Raw genomic sequence first — 20,039 nt, forward strand, 5'->3', positions numbered from 1 at the left:
GGCGCATACTTTGAATAAAATATTTGTTATCATTCTCTTGAAATAAATGTGTTTTTTTCTTGAAAAAATACCGGTTTCATATGTATACACCTGGTAAAATCTCTTAATTGTACATATCTGTCTACTAGACGTTTTATGATGCCGACATTTTGATAAAATGAATGATCAGAATTATACTTGAGACAACGTCCTAACTCTAATGGCTTTTAATGCCAATTAATGATTCAGTTGCCTTCAGGTCTTTTAATAATATAGTTTTATCTTTTAAGATTAAATTTTACAAACCAATTTCATGTTGTCCTATAGGCTCATTTATGTCTTATTATTTCAAAGTTAGTTTTGAAAATAGAGCTTTTAATAATTTAAGTCTCACACGTATTCTTCACAAACACCATGTATATGATTTCTTGGCTATCGTTCTTTCTGACATAATTAATGAGTTTCTAAATACCTTTCTTTGTGAAGCTAGAAAGAATAAGTCAAAACATTTTAGCTTTGTAAGCGCATTCTTCTAAAAGAGAGCAGTTTGGTAGGCTAAGAATAGATAGATATCACTCTCTCCCTTTTTAGATGATAAGAGCAGTAGAGTGTACGCTTTCATCGTGGGACCGTCCCGGCAGGGCCTCAACTCCAGATTCATTCCTTGTCTGACTGCTACGGCTGTAATTTGTGTTTCATTTAATTAACTGTCTCACCAGATTCACGAATCTGCGTCAGGACAAATTAATTTAAAGTTACTTTTCATTCAGACCGTCACAAGATTTGGCGATCCATGCCAGGATACTTTTGATTGATACATCATTCTCATAAAGTATCAATAAGAACCTTTTTTAAGGAATTAAAATCAGGAAGGCACCTACTGGTTTAAACTAAGTAGGCTCACAGTGATTCCTTGTCTAGAAAATTGGACTTAAAGGCGAGACGTCACCCAACCAAGTTGGCATCTGTGGAATTGCAGAATTTACGGATTCTGAAACCCACGGCTGACCAGAACGAGTAGATCCACTGAAGCGGCCACGAACAATCTTTACTGGGAAACTCAATCAAGTAAAAAGAAGAGGACAAAATTTAAAGAAAAAGGAGTGTTCTATTACGACTCTCCAACTCCTTGTAAGGCTAGTCGAATACGTGAGACTAGACCTTTCGTTAAAAAACGTTCATCGATTCATTCATAATATTTGGCCAAAGTTGTAGCACTTTCGTTTCAAATAGTGAATTTAAATTAGAAAATAGTTACTGTCTAGAGGGTTGACTTTACGACGGACTATACGCGTACGTGAGTATTTAATTGTACCGAACAATACAGAGATTAGATAACGCGGCGCGACGTACCACCCGACATCCGTTAACATAAGTAGGAAATTCAAAATTAGGTACTCTACTAAACACACACAAATAAAAAGAAGAAGCCATGGCAGACGAAATTAAGAAAAATCCATCTTTCCAGGCGGAAAATACCCCCATAGTAGCTACAAATGTAGATATAATCAGCATGCTGCACAAATTATCAGACCGGATCTCTAATATGGAAATCGCAATAAATACTCTTAAAGAAGAAATCCGATCTTTAGCAAAGAATTTTCATTTGGTTGCTTCGGACGAAAGCAAAAGGGAGAGCGATGATGAATCTCGAGCAGGTAACTATAACGCGTTGCATGTAGAATCTGAACCAATTGATGCTAGGATTCTGCAAAAGTCGTCGAACAAAAGAGTTACCACTTCAGATGAAGTCAACCCTACAAGAGACAGACTTTTACAAAGGTCGAATGAATTTATCTCAACCACAAGAGAAACTATCCCTGCAAGATACGTAGTCAAGTTAATTAAAATATTCAGGGGACAAGATGATATGGAAGTGGAACCCTTCATCGCTCTTGTAGTGAGAACTAAATCACAGTGCTCGAATTCAAGGGTTTTATTAGACTGGATTATCGCATAAAAAGCCGAAGGAGAAGCTGAAAAATCAATTCGTTTCTTATCAATTCAGGATTATGATGATCTTTTAGAAGCTTTTAGAAATAATTTTGGAACTACCAGATTACTAGAAACTCATCGCACAAAACTCTGAAAAGTAATCCAAGGAGCTGGAGAAAGTACACTGAATTTCAATGCACGATTTAACCAAAGAATGCAGGAACTTTTGTGTGCTACTCAGTCGAAAAATCCCTTAACACATGAACGATAAATTTGCATTAACTATGAAGAGCAAACAGTTCTCGAAAAATGTATCATGAATTTAAGAGAAGAACTTTCAGACCGAGTTTCAAGCAAAAATCTCAGCGATGTTAGAGAAGCACAATAAATGGCAATCCAATCCGAATTCTGGTTTACGAAAACAAGTAAAACAAACCAATCCAAAAACATGATTAGGTCCCAAATACCAATTTGCACAACCGTCTATAAACCTCCTTTTAAACCTTAAAGTCCCAATTAAATAAACAAAAATATCCTTCTTTAAACAATCCTCCAAATCACAGCATGCCTTTGCAGCAGACAATCCAGTTATTTTGCAGTCACCAGAAAATCCTTGGATACATCGAAAATCAATGTTTCTCTAAACAGAAAAATTTTGCATACGAAAGCCTCGGAAAGTCGACCTCCGAATCGTATGAATTATCTCTAAGAAGATACGGAAGAGGAAGATATCAAAGAAACGAAAATGGAATCGGAGACAGAGTATCAGCAATATCTGGAAGATTCTATTTAATCAGGGGACAATTACACTGCGCATGTAAACCTGTAAAGCTATTAATTGATTGTGGCGCATCAATAAATCTAATAAAAGAAAATTGCATTAACAAGTACCATCAGAGAAGAAGATTAGAAGATCTCATTCTTGTGAAGAGAAGGCAACGAACATTCTTTCTTACTTAGGCTAGACTTTTTTTAATCCTTATTTCAATATTTGCACTTTATAAATTTCGAGTTTGCGAATTAATTAGGAAATCTCTTGCTAGCCTCTGTATTAATTTTTGTTCTACCACTAATAAGATAGAAACGAAATAATACCACAAGTTGTCACCTACATACCAGCAAGCGCGTCTAAGATTGACATAGAGAGTAAGTTTGATGAAAAATCTATTAAGTTTAGAAGGAAGTAAGCTATGAAAGTACAAAGAATTTCCAGAGAAATTCACTCTAACAGGGGAGGTGTGAAGTTAGAAAGAATAGGCCAAAATATTTTAGCTATGTAAGCGCATTCTTAAAAAAGAGCGCAGTTTCGTAGGCTAAGAATAGATAGATATCACTCCATCCCTTCTTATATGAAAGAGCAGTAGAGTGTACGCTTTCATCATAAGACCGTCCCGGCAGGGCCTCAGATCCAGATTCATTCTTTGTCTGACTGCTACAGCTGCAACATGTGTTTCATTCAATAAAAATTAAACTGTCTGACCAATCGTCCTCTTTCGAGAGGACATGTCCTCCTTTATCGCCTTGTCGTCCAGAGAATTCCCCTCGTTGAAAATTACCTTATTCCTGACCAAAATGGCTTATTTTTCCTTTTGAATCTGCCACGATGTTATAGTGAGAGATTGAACTACTGGAGTCATGTCATTGTTCCTACCGGTTAGGTATCGGGGTATCGGGCAACTATCGGCAGCTCTAGCAAAATGTTTCAAATTGGGTAAGATTAAAATTGTTTCACCTGTTTTCCGCATGGAAAAAACTAAACGAGCGGGTAAGCTGTTTTTCACGCGTGAATTAAAAAATTTGGTTCCAAAATCGGTTCACAGTCGTGACATGCGGGAATCGCGCGAGCCTCGAGTCTTCGTCACATCTCTCCGGATCGTGCAACGCAGTTGGGCTGCTCATGGCTCTCTGCGGCTCTCTGCGCTGTTTTTCACGCGTCGCAGATCTGTGAATGCAACTTTCAGGACAAATTTATCACTTTAAAAATTGCACGAGTCGTGATTTGCGTCTAATATAAATGTAGGTAGTAAAGTTGCTTTAATCGAGCGATGAATCGATATCGAAAAATAGAATATCAAAATTTTACTGACATGACTGAGATAAATGTCATCTTTTGTAGGTGTAAAACAATAACAAAATTATAAAAAAAATTTGTAGCAATTATTTTTTTCATTTGATATTTTTTATCAAAACAAAATATCGTATATCTAATTAAATTTCTTCATATACATGACCCAGTGGGCACAAAGTTTGGCGACGTCTTTACGACATCGTTACGACATCTTTACGATAACTTTACGACATCCTATGTCCATGTCGTGAAGGTGTCTTTACGATATCGTAAATAAGTCGCATGATCTGACGATGTCTTTACGACATCGCAAAGACAGCGAAACGACATGGACATAGGATGTCGTAAAGTTGTCGTAAAGATGTCGTAACAATGTCGTAAAGACGTGGCCAAATTTTATGCCCACTGGGGAGGCATTGGATTATGATAGCACCGACAACGCCAATTCGGATTAATGATCACGTGATATAATCGATGGCTGGATTCGATAAATATTGAATAGTCGTCGTTCCAGCCGAATGGGACAAAATCAACGGTAGGGAGAGATTTCACTAAAGCATTGTTTCTACAAAGCACGATTTCTCCAAAATCTGCTATTTTCACAGAGCAAGACTTGGGCGCATGTTTCATAGTTGAGAAAAGAGGCACGAGTACATAAAAAACGGACCAATATCGATAATATACGCACGGATTTTCATGAATTTCAACCACAGATGGAGCAGCAGAGGAGTTAAATGAAAAATTCGAAATGTTAATACGAAAGATGTGTCCTGATGATAAGCGTTTAATCGAGAAAAACTAATATTTTCAGATTTCAGCGAAAGAGTGAAGATTATTTCATGATTTTGAATGCGTGATTTTTCCAGCTGTCTAAAATGTAATTATAAGAATATGATATCTCAGAAACTTATTTATTTCTATTTCCATAACGGCCGCCGCGTAGGTTCCTATTCCCCAAAAGAGAACGTGTTTTTCGTATATTTATTTCCTTGTAATTGTACCTACAGATAACCTCGCAGATATGTCTTCTATTCCCCAAAAGTGTTCAATTTTTGAGATAATTTAATTCCTTCATGTCAAATATAAGTTTTGACAACTTGATTTTCATCAATTCAAGTCCGCTTCTCTAGAGTTAAATATATTATTTATTCAAACATTTAAATAGATTTTTTTGATGCATTTTTAACACGTTGAAATAAATTATTAGAATGCAATTAAATATAAATTTGAATATTTTTCGATTATTATAAGTTATGAACGATTTAATAATGAAAAATAGGTTAAATAAATGCTTTCGTTAAATTTTGCTAAATCGATTGAGAGGAATAGGATCTGCACTTTTTCTATTCCCTTTGGGGGATTTTTAGACGGAGGATAAATCGCACATTCGTAGGAATAAAAATGTTCAATTATTCTGAATTCAACGTTTATTACCCGTGTGCATATTGATTATAAAAATGGTATTGCAATCGCAAATTGCGCGAATTAAATTAAATAATAATTCATTTCATGTCATTATTTTCACGGTAGATAATAAACAGTTAAATCATATCAAGTTTCAAAGAGAATGCACATATTTGTACGGAACTTTAGGTTACAGAGTGGTAAATGATTATTTCTTGTTATGAATAAGAAATTAGAACATATAAAGGTTACGTTATCGGGTTTTTCATAGGAAATTGTTATTTTTATGAAAAATTTAAAAGTTATGTTAGGAATTTTTGCAGGAAATTGGAATTCCAAAGAAAAAAATCATTACGTATAACAGAAAACTTACAAAATTAAATATGTGAAGGTTAGTTTGATGTTTCATCGCCAAAAATTTCGCATTTTTGAGAAAGAATTATTATGTATGGATGAAAAGTTACAAGTTTAAGTATATTTGAAGATTGTGTAGGCAGCTCGCATAAAAAATCAGTATGTCTATAAAAAAATAATTACTTTTGAAAGAATACATACGACTTAAAATATTGTACGGTTATTTTGCGTTTTTTTCCGTTGAAAATTATTATTTTTATGGAAAGATCATTGCGTTTTATAGAAAACTTACAAGCATTATATTTTTTAAGGTTTGTAAAGGTTTTTTTAAACCATAGATTAGTATTTTCAATTTAGAGTTATTAAGGTTTGGAATTAGTCAAACAAAAATAATTCCAAAAGAATATTAGGAAGATTAAAAAATAATAGTTTTCTTTGAAAATTTTACTAATCAGAGAAATAAAAAATTGAAGGTGCCATATCTTGGCCAGATTGGGCCCCCATCTTGGATGCCCAGATCTGGACCCTGTCGGGTAGGGCGTTTCATTTACGGTCTGATGCTAGACAGATTACTCTGTCGAGGCCACATTTTTCCCGATCGGGACCCGACCGGCGCCCTGCTAAAATTTCTGCACGGGTCACATAACAAAACAATTTCTGAAGTAAAATAATTTTCTGCAATATTTGTCCAATTCACTTATTCATACACGTAATGAATCCTTTTATAAAATAACAATTTCCTATAAGAAACCCGTAACATAACCTTGATTTGTTTTAAACTAAAAAATGTTTGCCAAACCTTAATGACTCTTAATTAAAAATGTTATTAAATAAAATACGAACCTGTAGTTTAAAAAACCTTCGAAAACCTTAAAATATTTAATGCTTCTAAGTTTTATATAAAAAGCAATGATCTTTTCATAAAAATACCAATTTTCTACGGAAAGAACAGCAAAATAACTGTAAAATATTTTAAGTCGTATATATTCTTTCAAAAGTAATTATTTTTTCATAAACATACTGATTCCCTATGAGAGCTGCCTACACAATCTTCAAATATGTTTAAACTTGTAACTTTTCTTCCATACATAATAATTTTTTCTAAAAAATACCACATTTTTGGCGATGAAACAGCAAATTAACCTTCAAATGTTTAATTTTGTAAGGTTTCTTTCATACGTAATGATTATTTTCTTTAAAATAACAATTTCCTGCAAAAATTCCTAACATAACCTTTAAATGTTCAAACTTGTGAGTTTTCTTTCATGCGTAATTATGTTTTTATAAAAATAAGAATTTCCCATGAAAAAAGGGCTAACATAACCTTTTAATATAAAAATTTGTAACTTTTCTATCATAAGTAATGATTTTCTCTTTAAAATATCCTTTTTTGATAATAAAACAAAAAGTAACCTTTAATTTTTCAAACTCGCGAGATTCCATTGATACATAATGCTTTTTTCATAAAAATAACAATTTTTATGAAAAAACTAAAAACGCAACCTTTGAATGTTCTAATTTCTTAATCTTAAGGGCATGTGATACGTACAGTTTCCCCGGTTTTTTTCCACAAAAATGAAAATTTTTAAAAACTGAATTCGGAGATGCTATAAAATATCATAACGGATGTTCCCAGACTCTTTTTTGAGGGATAATAACAAAAAACTGTATTGTGCTAAATAAAAATTTTATGTATATGCATTATTTTGAGGTGACGTTTTTTATCTCTGCCTTTCCGATAATTTGTAAATTATTTATGAAATAAACTTTTTTGATTGGCTGCAAACAAGGTTAGTTCCGAGAGATTAGTTACTATGTATATTTGTAAGTCCAAAGTTTTCGGCCAAAAATATTGTGTAGTTTAGAAGTAACGCTTGGGTGAAATGTAACACACATAACCACGAAATATACACGCACGTTGTTAGCAATATAAAAAATTTTTTTTATAAAAAAACACAAAAAAAGTGTGCGAGTACGTCCGTTAGCATGTTCGCTATCATTTCCAAGATTTCGAAGGCAAAATATTTCTGATCCTAGGAAAAAAGCCGGGGGAATCTAACACTGAAAAAATCAATACTATTTCCTAAGCGCTATGAAAATTAATCAGATTTTGCTAAATTAAAACTTTTTTTTAATTAACCTACAAAAAAAGTGTGTGGGGACGTCCGTTAGCATGTTTGCTATCATTTCCTAAATTTTTAAGAAAAAATATTTATTATTCTCGAAAAAAATCCGGGGGAACTTTAAACTTTTTACGGTACATAATACCGGGTACCTACGGTGAATCTATCCGGTAGGCTCAAATAAAATAACTATATTTTATTGAACAATCGTGGTTTGCATTATATGAACTTCAAAGAATATTAAGTTTTCGAGAATTTTGATGCGGTCGATCGTTTTTTTAAGAATTTCGATCAAATATGACGAGACAGAAGGATGGATCTGCAGATCCTGCTTTCTTGCGAATGCCAGGCCTCGGAAAACTGCATTGTCCTTCACAAAAAAGCTGGATCTATGCAAAATTAGGAATAATTTTTTAATTTATGATAATTATATTGTAAATTATTATTACATACAATTAAATACATACACAATAAAAAATTTGTTGCCAATTTAATAAAACTATGTTTAGTTGTTTGAATTTAGTTGTTTATTGTACAATGAGTAATTAATTAATTTGCAGATGTTGCCATTTTTTAATACCTATAACGTGAAGAAAGCTGGATATGTGTACTGCTTTTTAACAAATATAACGTCTCCTGAGACCCGGTCGGTGTACGGAAAAAAAGCTGAATCTGAAATATTCTTGAGGTTAGGTTTCGTATTCGAACCTCCGCACAGTGGGCCAAAATGCCAAATTCCTAGACACAGTCCAAAAAATCGAAAGTTACCATTCGAGTTAAACCATTACAAAATTTTGCAAGGATGGTGTTAGTGCGCTCAAATCCGGATTAGAAAATGGTTTGATCGAATATTCCACAGTAGGTGCACGCTCAAAGTTTACCTTGACGAGGAACTCGCGCGACTTGAACGTATATCGACTTTCGTGCGCTTGAAATAAATACGAATATATCATGTAATCAGTCCTAGAAAACAAAACTGCAAAAGGATGGTGATCCTGGAGATATTCAAAAAACTTACTTACGCTCAAAAGAAACTATTCCATGTTCGAAGTTAACATGGATGCTTTTTTAATGTGACTGCTTTAAATTCTTATTTTTAAATACAGTGCATAACAAATTTAGGGATTAAGTTTCGATCTGGCGAGATCCGGTGTAGCCCTCAAATTTTTTATGTGCGAAAAAGTATAAGGAATGAAATGGCATATTGCGAGCATCCACTTCTTTCCACCTTTTTTTGCAAGAAGACATCAAGTGAAGTCACTCGCGCGCTGTCTATGCCCGAATGCAGGCCTTCGTTTTGACTTTGTCAGCGCATGTGACAAATCTATAGAAACCTTCATTGCTGATTTTATAGAAAAATACTAATTTTACAATAAAAAACTCAGCCATTTTGAATCCGCCATCTTGAATTTTGATTTTTTGAGTTAATTTTTATGAGTAGCGTCTTTAAAAACCCCTCTGTGATTAATTTCAGAGAAAAACATACACTGTTTTATTTCAAATTTCCCCTTTTTGAATATGCTATTTTAAATATTAATTGTGGCATTTTTCAAAGTTTATTTTCGTAATTAGTTAGTCAAAAAATCCATAAACATAAAATTTAAGAAAGAACATCGAATTTCTTGGTTTCGTCCAGGAATTTTGTATTCTGGATTCTAAAAGGGTGGTCCAAAAATGCATGGCAAAAAATTTTTTGCATGCTAGAGGGCAACGATCTCACTCATTTTATTCCAAATCCGAAAAAAGAATTTCCCTAATTTTTAATTTTTTTTATTTCAACAGGTGCCGGTATTGACTTGAAGTTTTCCATGTAAAATGCATGGGTAAAAATCACTTTTTTGAGTTTTTAGAATAATTTTTTAGGATTTAAAAAAATGTGACTGGAAATTATGGGGGCCTGTAGACAAATATCCAGCGATGGCTTTCATTTATCAGACATATGCGTTTGACACCCCTAACACATCCCCACGTTTACCTGAAAACTACCCTTAAAACAAAAAATGTCAAATCTTCATGATATCAACCTTTTGAACAATGTAATCTTACCTTTTTTTATTTAAAATTAATAATATTGGTCTAGTTGAATCATTTGTTAGTTCATTTTTAATTATTTAAACAAATAGAATTTGTTTAAATATTTTTTTGTACGAAAAATCGTTTCCCCCCTAAAAATGATTACTTTTGGTTCATTGAAATATTTATTAACATTAGCTCATTAATTTTAAATTGTTTAAACAAATGGAATTTGTTTAAATATTTTTAAAATAAAAATTATCAATATTTCTTCAGTGGAATATTTATCCACATTGTTTGATTAACTTTATTTTTTTAAAATATAAATTATCGCTTGACTATAGCTGATAAATTAATGATTATTAAATTAGTTAATAATCAGTATTTAATTATCACTGATAATTATTTCACTAGGCCCACAGTAATAATTTTTATTTGAAACAATTGAAAACGAAATTAGCTAAACAAATTTCATTGGTTTAAATAATTGAAAATGAACGAACTAATGTTAATAAATATTCCACTAGACCAATAGTGATAATTTTTAGGGAAAAAAAGAAAAAAAAATTCAAACAAATTACATTTCTTTAAACAATTACAAATTAATAAAATAATGTTATTAAATATTCCACTAGACTACTAGTAATAATTTTACGGGAGGAACAAATTTTCAAAAAAAAATTAACAAATTTAATTTGTTTAAATAATTAATAATTAATTAACGAATGATAATAAATATGACACCAGACCAATAGTAAAAATTTTAGGTAAAAAAAGAGAATACAGGGTTCAAAAGGTCGATTTCATGAAGAATTGACAGTTTTTGTTTTAAGGGTAGTTTTCAGGTACTCGTGAGGGTGTGTTAAATATGTCAACCCCATATGTCTGATACATAAAATTCTTCGCTGAATAATTCTTAACAGGGCCCCCATACTTTCCCGTCACATTTTTTCAAACACTAAAAAATGATTCCAAAAGCTCAAAAAAGTTATTTTTCCCCCATGCATTTTACATGGGAAACTTCAACTCCAAACCGGCACCTGTTAAGGTCGGAAAATAAAAAAAATAAAAATTAGGGAATTTCTTTTTTCGGATTTGGAATGAAATTGGGGGGATCGTAGACCTCTAAAGAAAAAAATCGTTTTTGAACCACCCTCGTGCATGTCTATAATGCTCTGCAGATCCTGCATTCTTATCAAACACGACGCAGTAAAGTTGAACTTTACTGCCTAGGTACATAATTTACTACTCAACGTTTTATAATTATAAACGTTTTCTTTCAATTTGTATGAAAAAGCATAAATCCCCCAGCTTGCTCTTATGGGAAAGAATTCGTCCACTTCAAGAAATTCATCGAATTCAAGGAATTCACGATATTCAAGGAATTCACGATATTCAAGGAATTCAAGAAATTTCTGTTTCATGGAGTTCGAAGTAATGGAAGAATTGATGTAATTCCTCGGAATTCAAGGAATTTAACAAATTGACGGAGTTTAGAAAATTCGACGAATTTAGGAAAATGACGGAATTGAGAAAATACGAGGAATTCGTGGAATTTCAGAAAATCAAGAAATTTAAAAGATTCACGAAATTCATAGAATTCATGGTATTTGCGGGATTTGAGAATGTGGACAAAGTCACATCAAGATGACGCAATCGGCTTTACAGAAAAAGGAGTTTGAAATTCTTAATAAAAGTTTAAAAAAATGTTTTTTGCACCCTACTGGTATAATTATAGATTTTAAAGCATATATTTTAATATACAAAAATAAAAAAAGGCAGAAGATGATTCTATTACTAGACAAAATAATTTCGAATATAAGTAGTACATTGATTTAAAAAATTTCGAATTTTAAAAATTGAAGATCCTTTGTCGCAATTGCGAAATGAACTGAAGTGGTTTGCTGTAGAAGTACTTCTACCTTAAAAGGGTAGCGCTTGAAAACATAAGGACCATCGCTTGAAGTCAATGAGGTTACGTGACTATCTTATTTCACTCATGCTTCGTCAGCTACTGTCAAAGTCTCTGTGGCTTTTTCAATTTAATCTGGAACCGATAATTATTTTCAAATTTAGTAAATTTATTCAAAACATATTTTGATATGGGCGATTCTCTTTAAAACTGTACACTTTCATTTATCAGCGTAGTAACTTTTTGAGAATGCATTCATTTATTCTCAAGTTTCTCCAAAATTATTTCAAATTAAAGGTTTCAAAATGACATTTAGGGACCATATGAAAAATGCGTTACCAATTGAGGGAGGGGCAAAAAATACAGTTGGCAACGGTAGGGGATATAATTAGTTTCAGAACCACTTTAATATTTCAGACTTTACAAACTTTTCCTCGGTTCTTCTCTTTTATCATTAAAAAAATTTTTCCAGTTTTCAAGAACCTTAACGTTTTTCCCCCTTCTTCTCGTTTTTTAATTAAATACGAACTAAATTGGTGGAACCAATGAGAAAATCCACTATTTTTGGTTGAAATGTCTACTATTTTTTTGTTTGGTTCCGAGTTCATCTAGATTAGTTAAACCTTCTACTATTTTGTTGAAAATATAATTATTCTGTTGAAAATGCAACTATTTGGTTAAAAAGTCTTTTTTTTTAATGAAAAATTCAACTGCTTGGTTGCAGTTGAACTATTTTGACATTTTGTTTGTTTAAAGATTTATCTCTTTGGTTAAGAATTAAACTATTCCAATTAATGAAAATTAATCTTCGTGGTTAAAAAAATCATCTTTTGGTTTCAATGTTGAACTCTTTTATTGAAAGTACATTTTTTCTTTGTTAATTTTTTTGGTTATTTTTATTATCATCTCTAGTCGAAAATTAACCGTTTTTCATGAAAATTATTTTTTTTTTGTTTAGAATAATTTTTTTCTACTATAAAATAATGTACCTATTGAATTTTCGATTATTCCTTCATTTTCAATTGAGAATTGATCTTTATTCTAGTAGAAAATTCCACTGCTATTATTAATAATAATTTGTTTCATGGCCAAGAAGTCATTACAAAGAAAAAGAAAATACATGGAAAATTCCACTATTTGGTTGAAAGTTCATGTATTTAATCCTATTGGTTGAGGATTCAACTATTTTGTTAAAAGTCGTCCTTCTTCTTTGAATGTAACTGGTTGAAAATTCGTTCCTTTGAATGAAAATTAATTTTTTACACTGAATCTTTTAACTTTTTTTATCTGACTGAAAGATTATCGCCTTAAGTTAAAAATTTAGCAATACAGGTTCAGAAACACACTTTTTTCTCAAAAACAAAATTCAACTCATCTGTCAAATTCTTATTTTATGGTGTTGAACGGTTTTGTTAAAAATTCGCTCGCTTCGATTGAAAATTCATCTTTTATGGTAGAAAAATCATCTTTCTCGGCTGAAAACTAATTGCTTTGTTAAATATTCCAATGTCTTTAAAAAATTCGCCTTTTTGACTTGAAAATTTCATTGTTTAAATATAAATTTGATTCGTTTGCTAAATTTGCAACTGAGCATGCCACAGTTTGGTTAAAAATCAATTTTTTGTTGTTGAAATTTGGTCTTTTTGGGTCGAAAATTGGTCTTTTTTTGTAAAAAAATCTTTTTTGGTAACAAATTATATTATTACCGTTAAAAATGCTATATATTTCAACTTGCAATCTTAGGTATTTAAATTGTTTCTTTTTAAATCCTTCTATTTTTGTGAAAAAATAACGTATCATCCCTGTCAAGTTATTAATTTTTCAAAGGTTACCATTAAAACTCAAACAATTTCTATGTGAATTCTGTACAATCTACACCAAAATGTAAGATCCTATATTTATAAATGTTAATAAATAAATATTTGTGTCTTGCGAATTTCAATAATTCAAGAATTATTTTTTTATTTAAAGGTGTAGAAGAACTTTATGTCGTACTTAAAACTTTAAAAGAACACGTTAGCCATGCAGGTGGACTTCTGATTCGCCAGCTGCGTCGCCGGGATTACCTTATAGCAAAACGTGATAAACAATGTGATGTTATCACCGCACATCTTCAAGCTCATAGCAAGAAAACGAGTAAGTAAATCAATTTCCTCTATTAAATTGTTTATAAATAATTTTTTAATCAAACTACATTTAATTAAAGTAATTTGTTGTTGAAAAATAAGGCTGCGGCTAGTCATCCCGAGAAATTGTCGGAGCAGGAAAAGGGGATGGACTAGACGTCCTGACATTTTGGGACATTTTATCCCGAATTACGTGATGATGTTACACTTCGTAAAAATTGATCATTTTACAAATTGCTAAACCAAAAAATAGGATCATGTATACAAAATTTTGTATTTCTTAAATTTGAGTATTTTAGAAATAATTAATCGTGGCAATTTAATTTTTACCAATATCATTAATCACGCGCTACGCGCGCGTGTGTTCCTTTCATTTGGTGGGAAAAATAAGTTTTTTTTTATCTTCTAATTTTTTTTCGAAGTAATAAAAAATCGACAGTTTGTTAAAATTTCTAAAAAATCATTCAATAAGATCATTCAATAAGATTTCAGTACAAATTTAAACTATTTTTGAATTATTTTAAACGTTTGATTATCTCTTAAACTTAATATAGTGTTTGATTCGTAATTTTGCAAAATTTGCTTTAAAATCTTTTCTACTACTTTCTTGAAATTGTAGAAAATTTGTTTTAATATTTTGATATCTTTTTCAATTTTCTTTTAAAATGATTATTTTTTTAAATAAAAAATCATTTGAAAATTTCACAGAATTCGTAAGCAATTTTAGTAATTCTCTTGAAACTTCTGAAATTTCTTAAAAACCTTCATTTTTTGTAATCTTCAAAAATCCACATTTATAAAAAATGTTTTTTAAATCGCCGGAGCTTAAAATTACTAATTTAAAAGTATCGGCATTTTATTTGCTGCTGCCGACAGTGCGGGCACTTACAAATTATTGAGTGTGGTAGAAAAATGTTAAGAACAGAATTATTTCCCAATATTAAAAAATTTGTACAACAAAAATGGTTTATTTTACCGAAAATGTTTAGAAAAATTTACACATAAATTTTATCATAAAGTGAAATTACTTATTTGGTAATTTTTATTTACAAATTTACTTGTATTGTTACTTTCGACTAAGTCTTACTTAAACTGTATACGAAAGTTTGTTTTAAGAGCATAAAATATACTTTAAAGTGAGCTCTTAGCAAACATCTCACGATAATAGTTTTTGCTCTTGAATTCTCAAATTGGAGAGTCGAAAGTATTTTAAAACATTTTTGTTTAATTTCACAATCTAAAAGAGAGGGCTGTGGGAGCAACTTTTTTAACATTCTTATTTTGTAAAAGAAAAATCTCTTGAATTCAATTTTGCTGAAATATCTGTCAGAATTTTCCTTAAGGAAAAAGTGTGTTTAAAATGTCGAAAAAGTTTTTCATATTGTTTATAATTAATATTTATATACAAATTTTTGTTTTAATAATTACAGATTCCAGCGAAGTTTTTGCGAAAATTTTTTATAATACTTGTTTACAAAATTGTTTTTTTTGCAACAAATATATTGCGCGTAGGATTTTAGAAAAAATGATAATTAAAATCCACCTTCGTGAATGGCTGTACGTAATTTTTTCGGATTTTTCTAACATCTGTAAGTACAGAATAAAAATGATTGTTTATGACGATTTCTTGTAAACAATTTGACAAATTTCGTTGACATTTTAAACATATCCCATTTTAACTATCTCATTCGAGGATCCAATAGCAAACACTTGATCGAGATTATTTTTTAACAATAAATTATGATATATCGTCATTTTTTCTTCCCTTAAAAACGCAAAATGTTAATTTGTTTGATCAAAAATCCTCATTTGACTCTATTGTGATTTAACGATAAAAAATAATTGAAAATTTATTGCAATTACGATATTTTCAATACGTCTCAAAATAAAATAAATTTTCATGAACTTTGTACTTGTCTGTAAACTTCCATGAATGAAAGACCGATAACTATTGAAAACTAAGAATACAATACAAAATTTTAATAATGGGCACGTACTTCAGAGAGCAAGTTTTGTTTAAAATTATTGTAAAAACTTGCCGATATGGGAAAGAAACAAGAGACGTGTAACAGCATAAAGAGTTCTCTGTAATCAATAATGGTGCTATACTGTGCTTATATTTTTTAATACGCATGCTTCATCTCAATAGCAAAGAAAAATGTGTAGATGCGTTAAAGTTCAAAATAACGTAAAAATACAGTTTAAGCTTAAATATTCGTCTGAAGAAAAAAATTTTTTTTTAAAACTCTCAAGGAATTTAAAGCACAAAATAAAATGTAAGGAACTTCTCCCTAAAAATGTAGAATTTAGAATTATTGCCGAAACTCGGCCCCCGGTCATGATAGTAAAATGTTTTAAATATTGTTGTATTGTTTGATGTAACTTGCAGTTTTTAAATTTCAATCCGTTTTCAGTTTTCGTGAATTATTTAATATAGAAACATTTTCTAGCTTTTACGCAGGCGTGGATCTACAGAAGTAATCTGAGGGGGGAGGAGGTCGAAAATGATAAACACATAGAGATCTATAACTAATTAAATTCGCGAAAAAGTCCTTTCCTTTTAATATACTCAGGTTAAGAAAGTGAACATATTAGATAAAGGTTTTTGTGACCTACTAGCATTGGAAAATTGTCTTGCTTGCATCAAAGATACTTGCTTACACCTTTATATTTTTACAGAAGATTCTTGGAAATTACTCCCTACAAACTGACTGCCATCCACAACTTCATTCTACAAATATTTCTTTACAGACTTCCCATCTCAAGTGCTCTTCCTCCTTCCTTCACTTTTACTCCATTTTAAACAACACTTCCTTCATCCATGAAACCGCCATTTGGTCCCCTATTTCATGCTTATCCCACCATTATGCCACCATGCTTATCCCACTCCTTTCCACCCTTTCGCAATCATTCAACCGGTGTTTATCCTTGCATGCCTCTAGCGCATAATTCACACATTCTCCTTTTCTTTGGAATCCAGAACTTGTTAAAATTCTCCATACAACCATATCTCATCATCGATATAAACTCCTGACTTGTTTTCTCTTCTTTTTCACACAAATCCAGTGCTCTCTCCCATGGCAAAATCTATCCGTAGTACCCATTAAACCATGACCCTCTTATTCTCTCGTCCCCTGCTGCCTTCTCTCTCCATGCTGTTCTTATTTACTACCTCATATACCTTTTTCCCCTCCTTATTCATCCTACTTACTTCATCACTCTGCAGATAGCTTGTTCTAAAATTCTGTTCCCTTTCAACCTCCATCTCCCCCACCCCTGTTCTCCTTCTCCCGCTAACACTCCCTAACCAGCTTACTTTTTCTCTCTTTCAATATTTTTACTCATACATACAAGCTCGGCTCCCTGTTAGAATCCCCAAGCTCGTTTTCTTTGCCGGCCTTCTAACGATATAATTAGCTATATTCTTTGCCAATTCCAGTGTCCACTTTGCATACCGTATCCTATTTACCTCCTCACTTTGTTTCCACTCCCACACCTTAACTCCATACAACTTCAAAGACTCTCATTACTAGCGATTAGAATAATTTCACTCTTTTTCCAAAGTCATCAGCAAATACATTTTTTCCCAATTCCCAAACCTGCCTCGTTAACACATTTTCCCTCCACTTCCCTCTCTTATCCCTTTTACATCCTTCCTTAAACACCACCACTTTGGACTTTTTCACATTCAAATCCAAGCTATTATTATTCACGTATCTTCTCATCCTCTTCATCATCTCTTTTAATGCCTTCTCGCTTTTTGCCAGGAGCATTATGTCATCTGTATAAGCGAGTGATCATACTCTAATCTCTCCTACTAAAATTCCTCCTACAACTCCGGCCTCGTTTCTTAATATACCTCCATTACCCTTTCGATTAGGCTTTTCGCGCCTCCCCTCTCCTCCATCGCTTTTCACAACCTCCAACTATCCACTGAAGGAAACACGCCTTTGAGATCCACAAAAAAACGCGTACACTTTCTACTTTTTCTTCGCTAATTCTCTATATGCCACGTGCTGCAAAAAATATATATATATGGTCGATAGAGCTCCTACCCGCCCTGAAGCCCGCCTGCCTCTCCGGAAATATACCTTTACCCTTGACAACCTTCCGCAGCCTCTCCTCCTATACCATCGCGTATACTTTGTACGCCGTATTTATTAGCGCAATTCCTCTATAATTTTACTGCCTATCTTGATCTCCTTTTTTATGCATTGGCACTATCAACCATTCATTTCACTGTTCTGGGAATATGTCCCCTCTCCTTATTTTCTTTACAAAAACCCTTCAGCCACTCCCTAACCTCTCGCGTACTGAATTAAATAAACGATGACGCTCCGTTCTATACCCCATCCAGAACTACTGCCTTCGTCCTCCTAATCTTCTTGATCTGTTTCTCTATCTCATCTTCATTAATTTCTCCAAATCTCCCTTCCTCGTTCTTTTACTCCCCTCATTTCTCTTCCGTAAATCCCAACCCTGAGACCATTTTTTTAAACTCCCTCCACTCCTTTCACCCAATCTTCTTGCTTATCTCGAACCAATGCTTCCTTACGCTATTTATTACCTTCCACTCGTCCCCCTCTGTCTTAATTCTCTTTAACTTCTCTTCTAGATTTTTCTCCCTTTCCTTCTCTTTCTTCTTACACGTCATCTAAACTTCTTCCTCATCTCTACTTATTCCTTTCGCTTCACAGTTCCCTGTTTCTACTTCTTGATCTTCCTTTTTATCTGTATTCCCTATCTCAGCACGCTTTCACCATTCCTTTCTAGTTCGTTCTAAATATCTTTTTTCGTGCACGCGCTTTCATTTTATATTTTAAATCCTCTTATATTTTTCACCGACTCTTTTAAAAGCGTACCTTTCTTAACTACTCCTTATATTTCTCTATCCCATCCTTCGTATAGCTCACCCTTTTCCCCGTCAACACTTTTACCCCGCCTTGCCTTCCGCCGCTCTTCCTACTCATTCACGACCGTAATAGTTGATGGTCTGGGTTTACTCTTCCTTCTACTACGAATATCTCCGTCCACTCCCACCCTAGTATTATAATTACCATATAGTCTATTATCAATACCCACATCTCCAATTTTGCATTAGTCTCTTTCTTTAATTCTTTCCATCGCACCCCTATTGTACACTGTCTCAAACTTGTACGTCACCTCTCCTATCTTGACAGCCCTCATTTTCACCCCCTTCTTCTAAGGAATTTAAGAGGATTTCCAAAGATTTACAAATATTTTAAAGGATTTTTAAGGGATCTCAAAGTATCTACAAAAGTTAGCTTAATAAATTTCCCAGAATCTTAATAGATTTTATAGGGATTCAAATATTTCAAGAGATTTGAATAAATATCAGAATTCATGTAATTTGACGGGATTCGAAGGCCTATATAATATTTTAATGGATTTTAAAGAATTTTTTCACAAAGATGGAAGAATTTTAAAGCAATTCATCAATTATAAATTTTCATGTATTTTCAATAGAATTTTAAGTTTTTGAAGGCATTTCAAAGAATTCAAAGAATTTTAGGGCGTTTAAAAAGATTTTCCAGGGGCTTTAAAGCGCGTGAAAAAACTTTAAGGTATTTTGAAAGATGTCAAAGGATTTAAAATATTGAAATATTGTCCAAGGAATTTCCAAGAGATAGAAAAAAATTAGAGGAATCGCGAACGATTTTATTGATTTTAAGAAAGTCAAAAAATTGTATGTGGTTTTAATGAATTTCCTAACATTTTGAAAGGATTTGATATAACCAGTTCTTAATCTATTTTAAAAAATCCAAGAGGTTTTAAAAGGATTTTAACGGATTTAATTAGTTTTTCGAGGATTTTTATGATTTTAAGAGATTTTAGAAGCTCTCAGGGTATTTCGCAACATTTTCCTGTATTCCAGTAAATATCATTAGATTTCATGGAATTTAAAGGGGTTTTATTTTATTTTTTATTTTTTAAATTTTATGCCCATAAAATTGCAACGATTCTAAAAAGAATTTACATTGATACAGTTTTAATTAGTTTTATCTGGTTAAAAAAACAGCATAAAAAATGAAATGTTAACAAATTAGAAACTTTTCAGAATGAGCTTTTGAAAATGAACAAACTTTAAAACTGATATATGCGCC

At 32.0% G+C, this 20,039-nt stretch overlaps 1 protein-coding gene across 1 annotated transcript in view; it reads left to right on the forward strand.

Moving 5' to 3' along the window:
- The window catches only part of LOC117176309, a 119,558-nt gene that overhangs the window by 11,206 nt on the left and 88,313 nt on the right, over positions 1-20,039 (forward strand). Inside the window, exon 3 of the mRNA XM_033366517.1 lies at positions 13,760-13,924. Within this exon, the coding sequence (XP_033222408.1) occupies positions 13,760-13,924 (165 nt within the window). The remainder of the gene's footprint in view (positions 1-13,759; positions 13,925-20,039) is intronic.

This window comes from Belonocnema kinseyi, chromosome 7 (assembly GCF_010883055.1).
Source record: "Belonocnema kinseyi isolate 2016_QV_RU_SX_M_011 chromosome 7, B_treatae_v1, whole genome shotgun sequence".
Classification (NCBI taxonomy): domain Eukaryota; kingdom Metazoa; phylum Arthropoda; class Insecta; order Hymenoptera; family Cynipidae; genus Belonocnema; species Belonocnema kinseyi.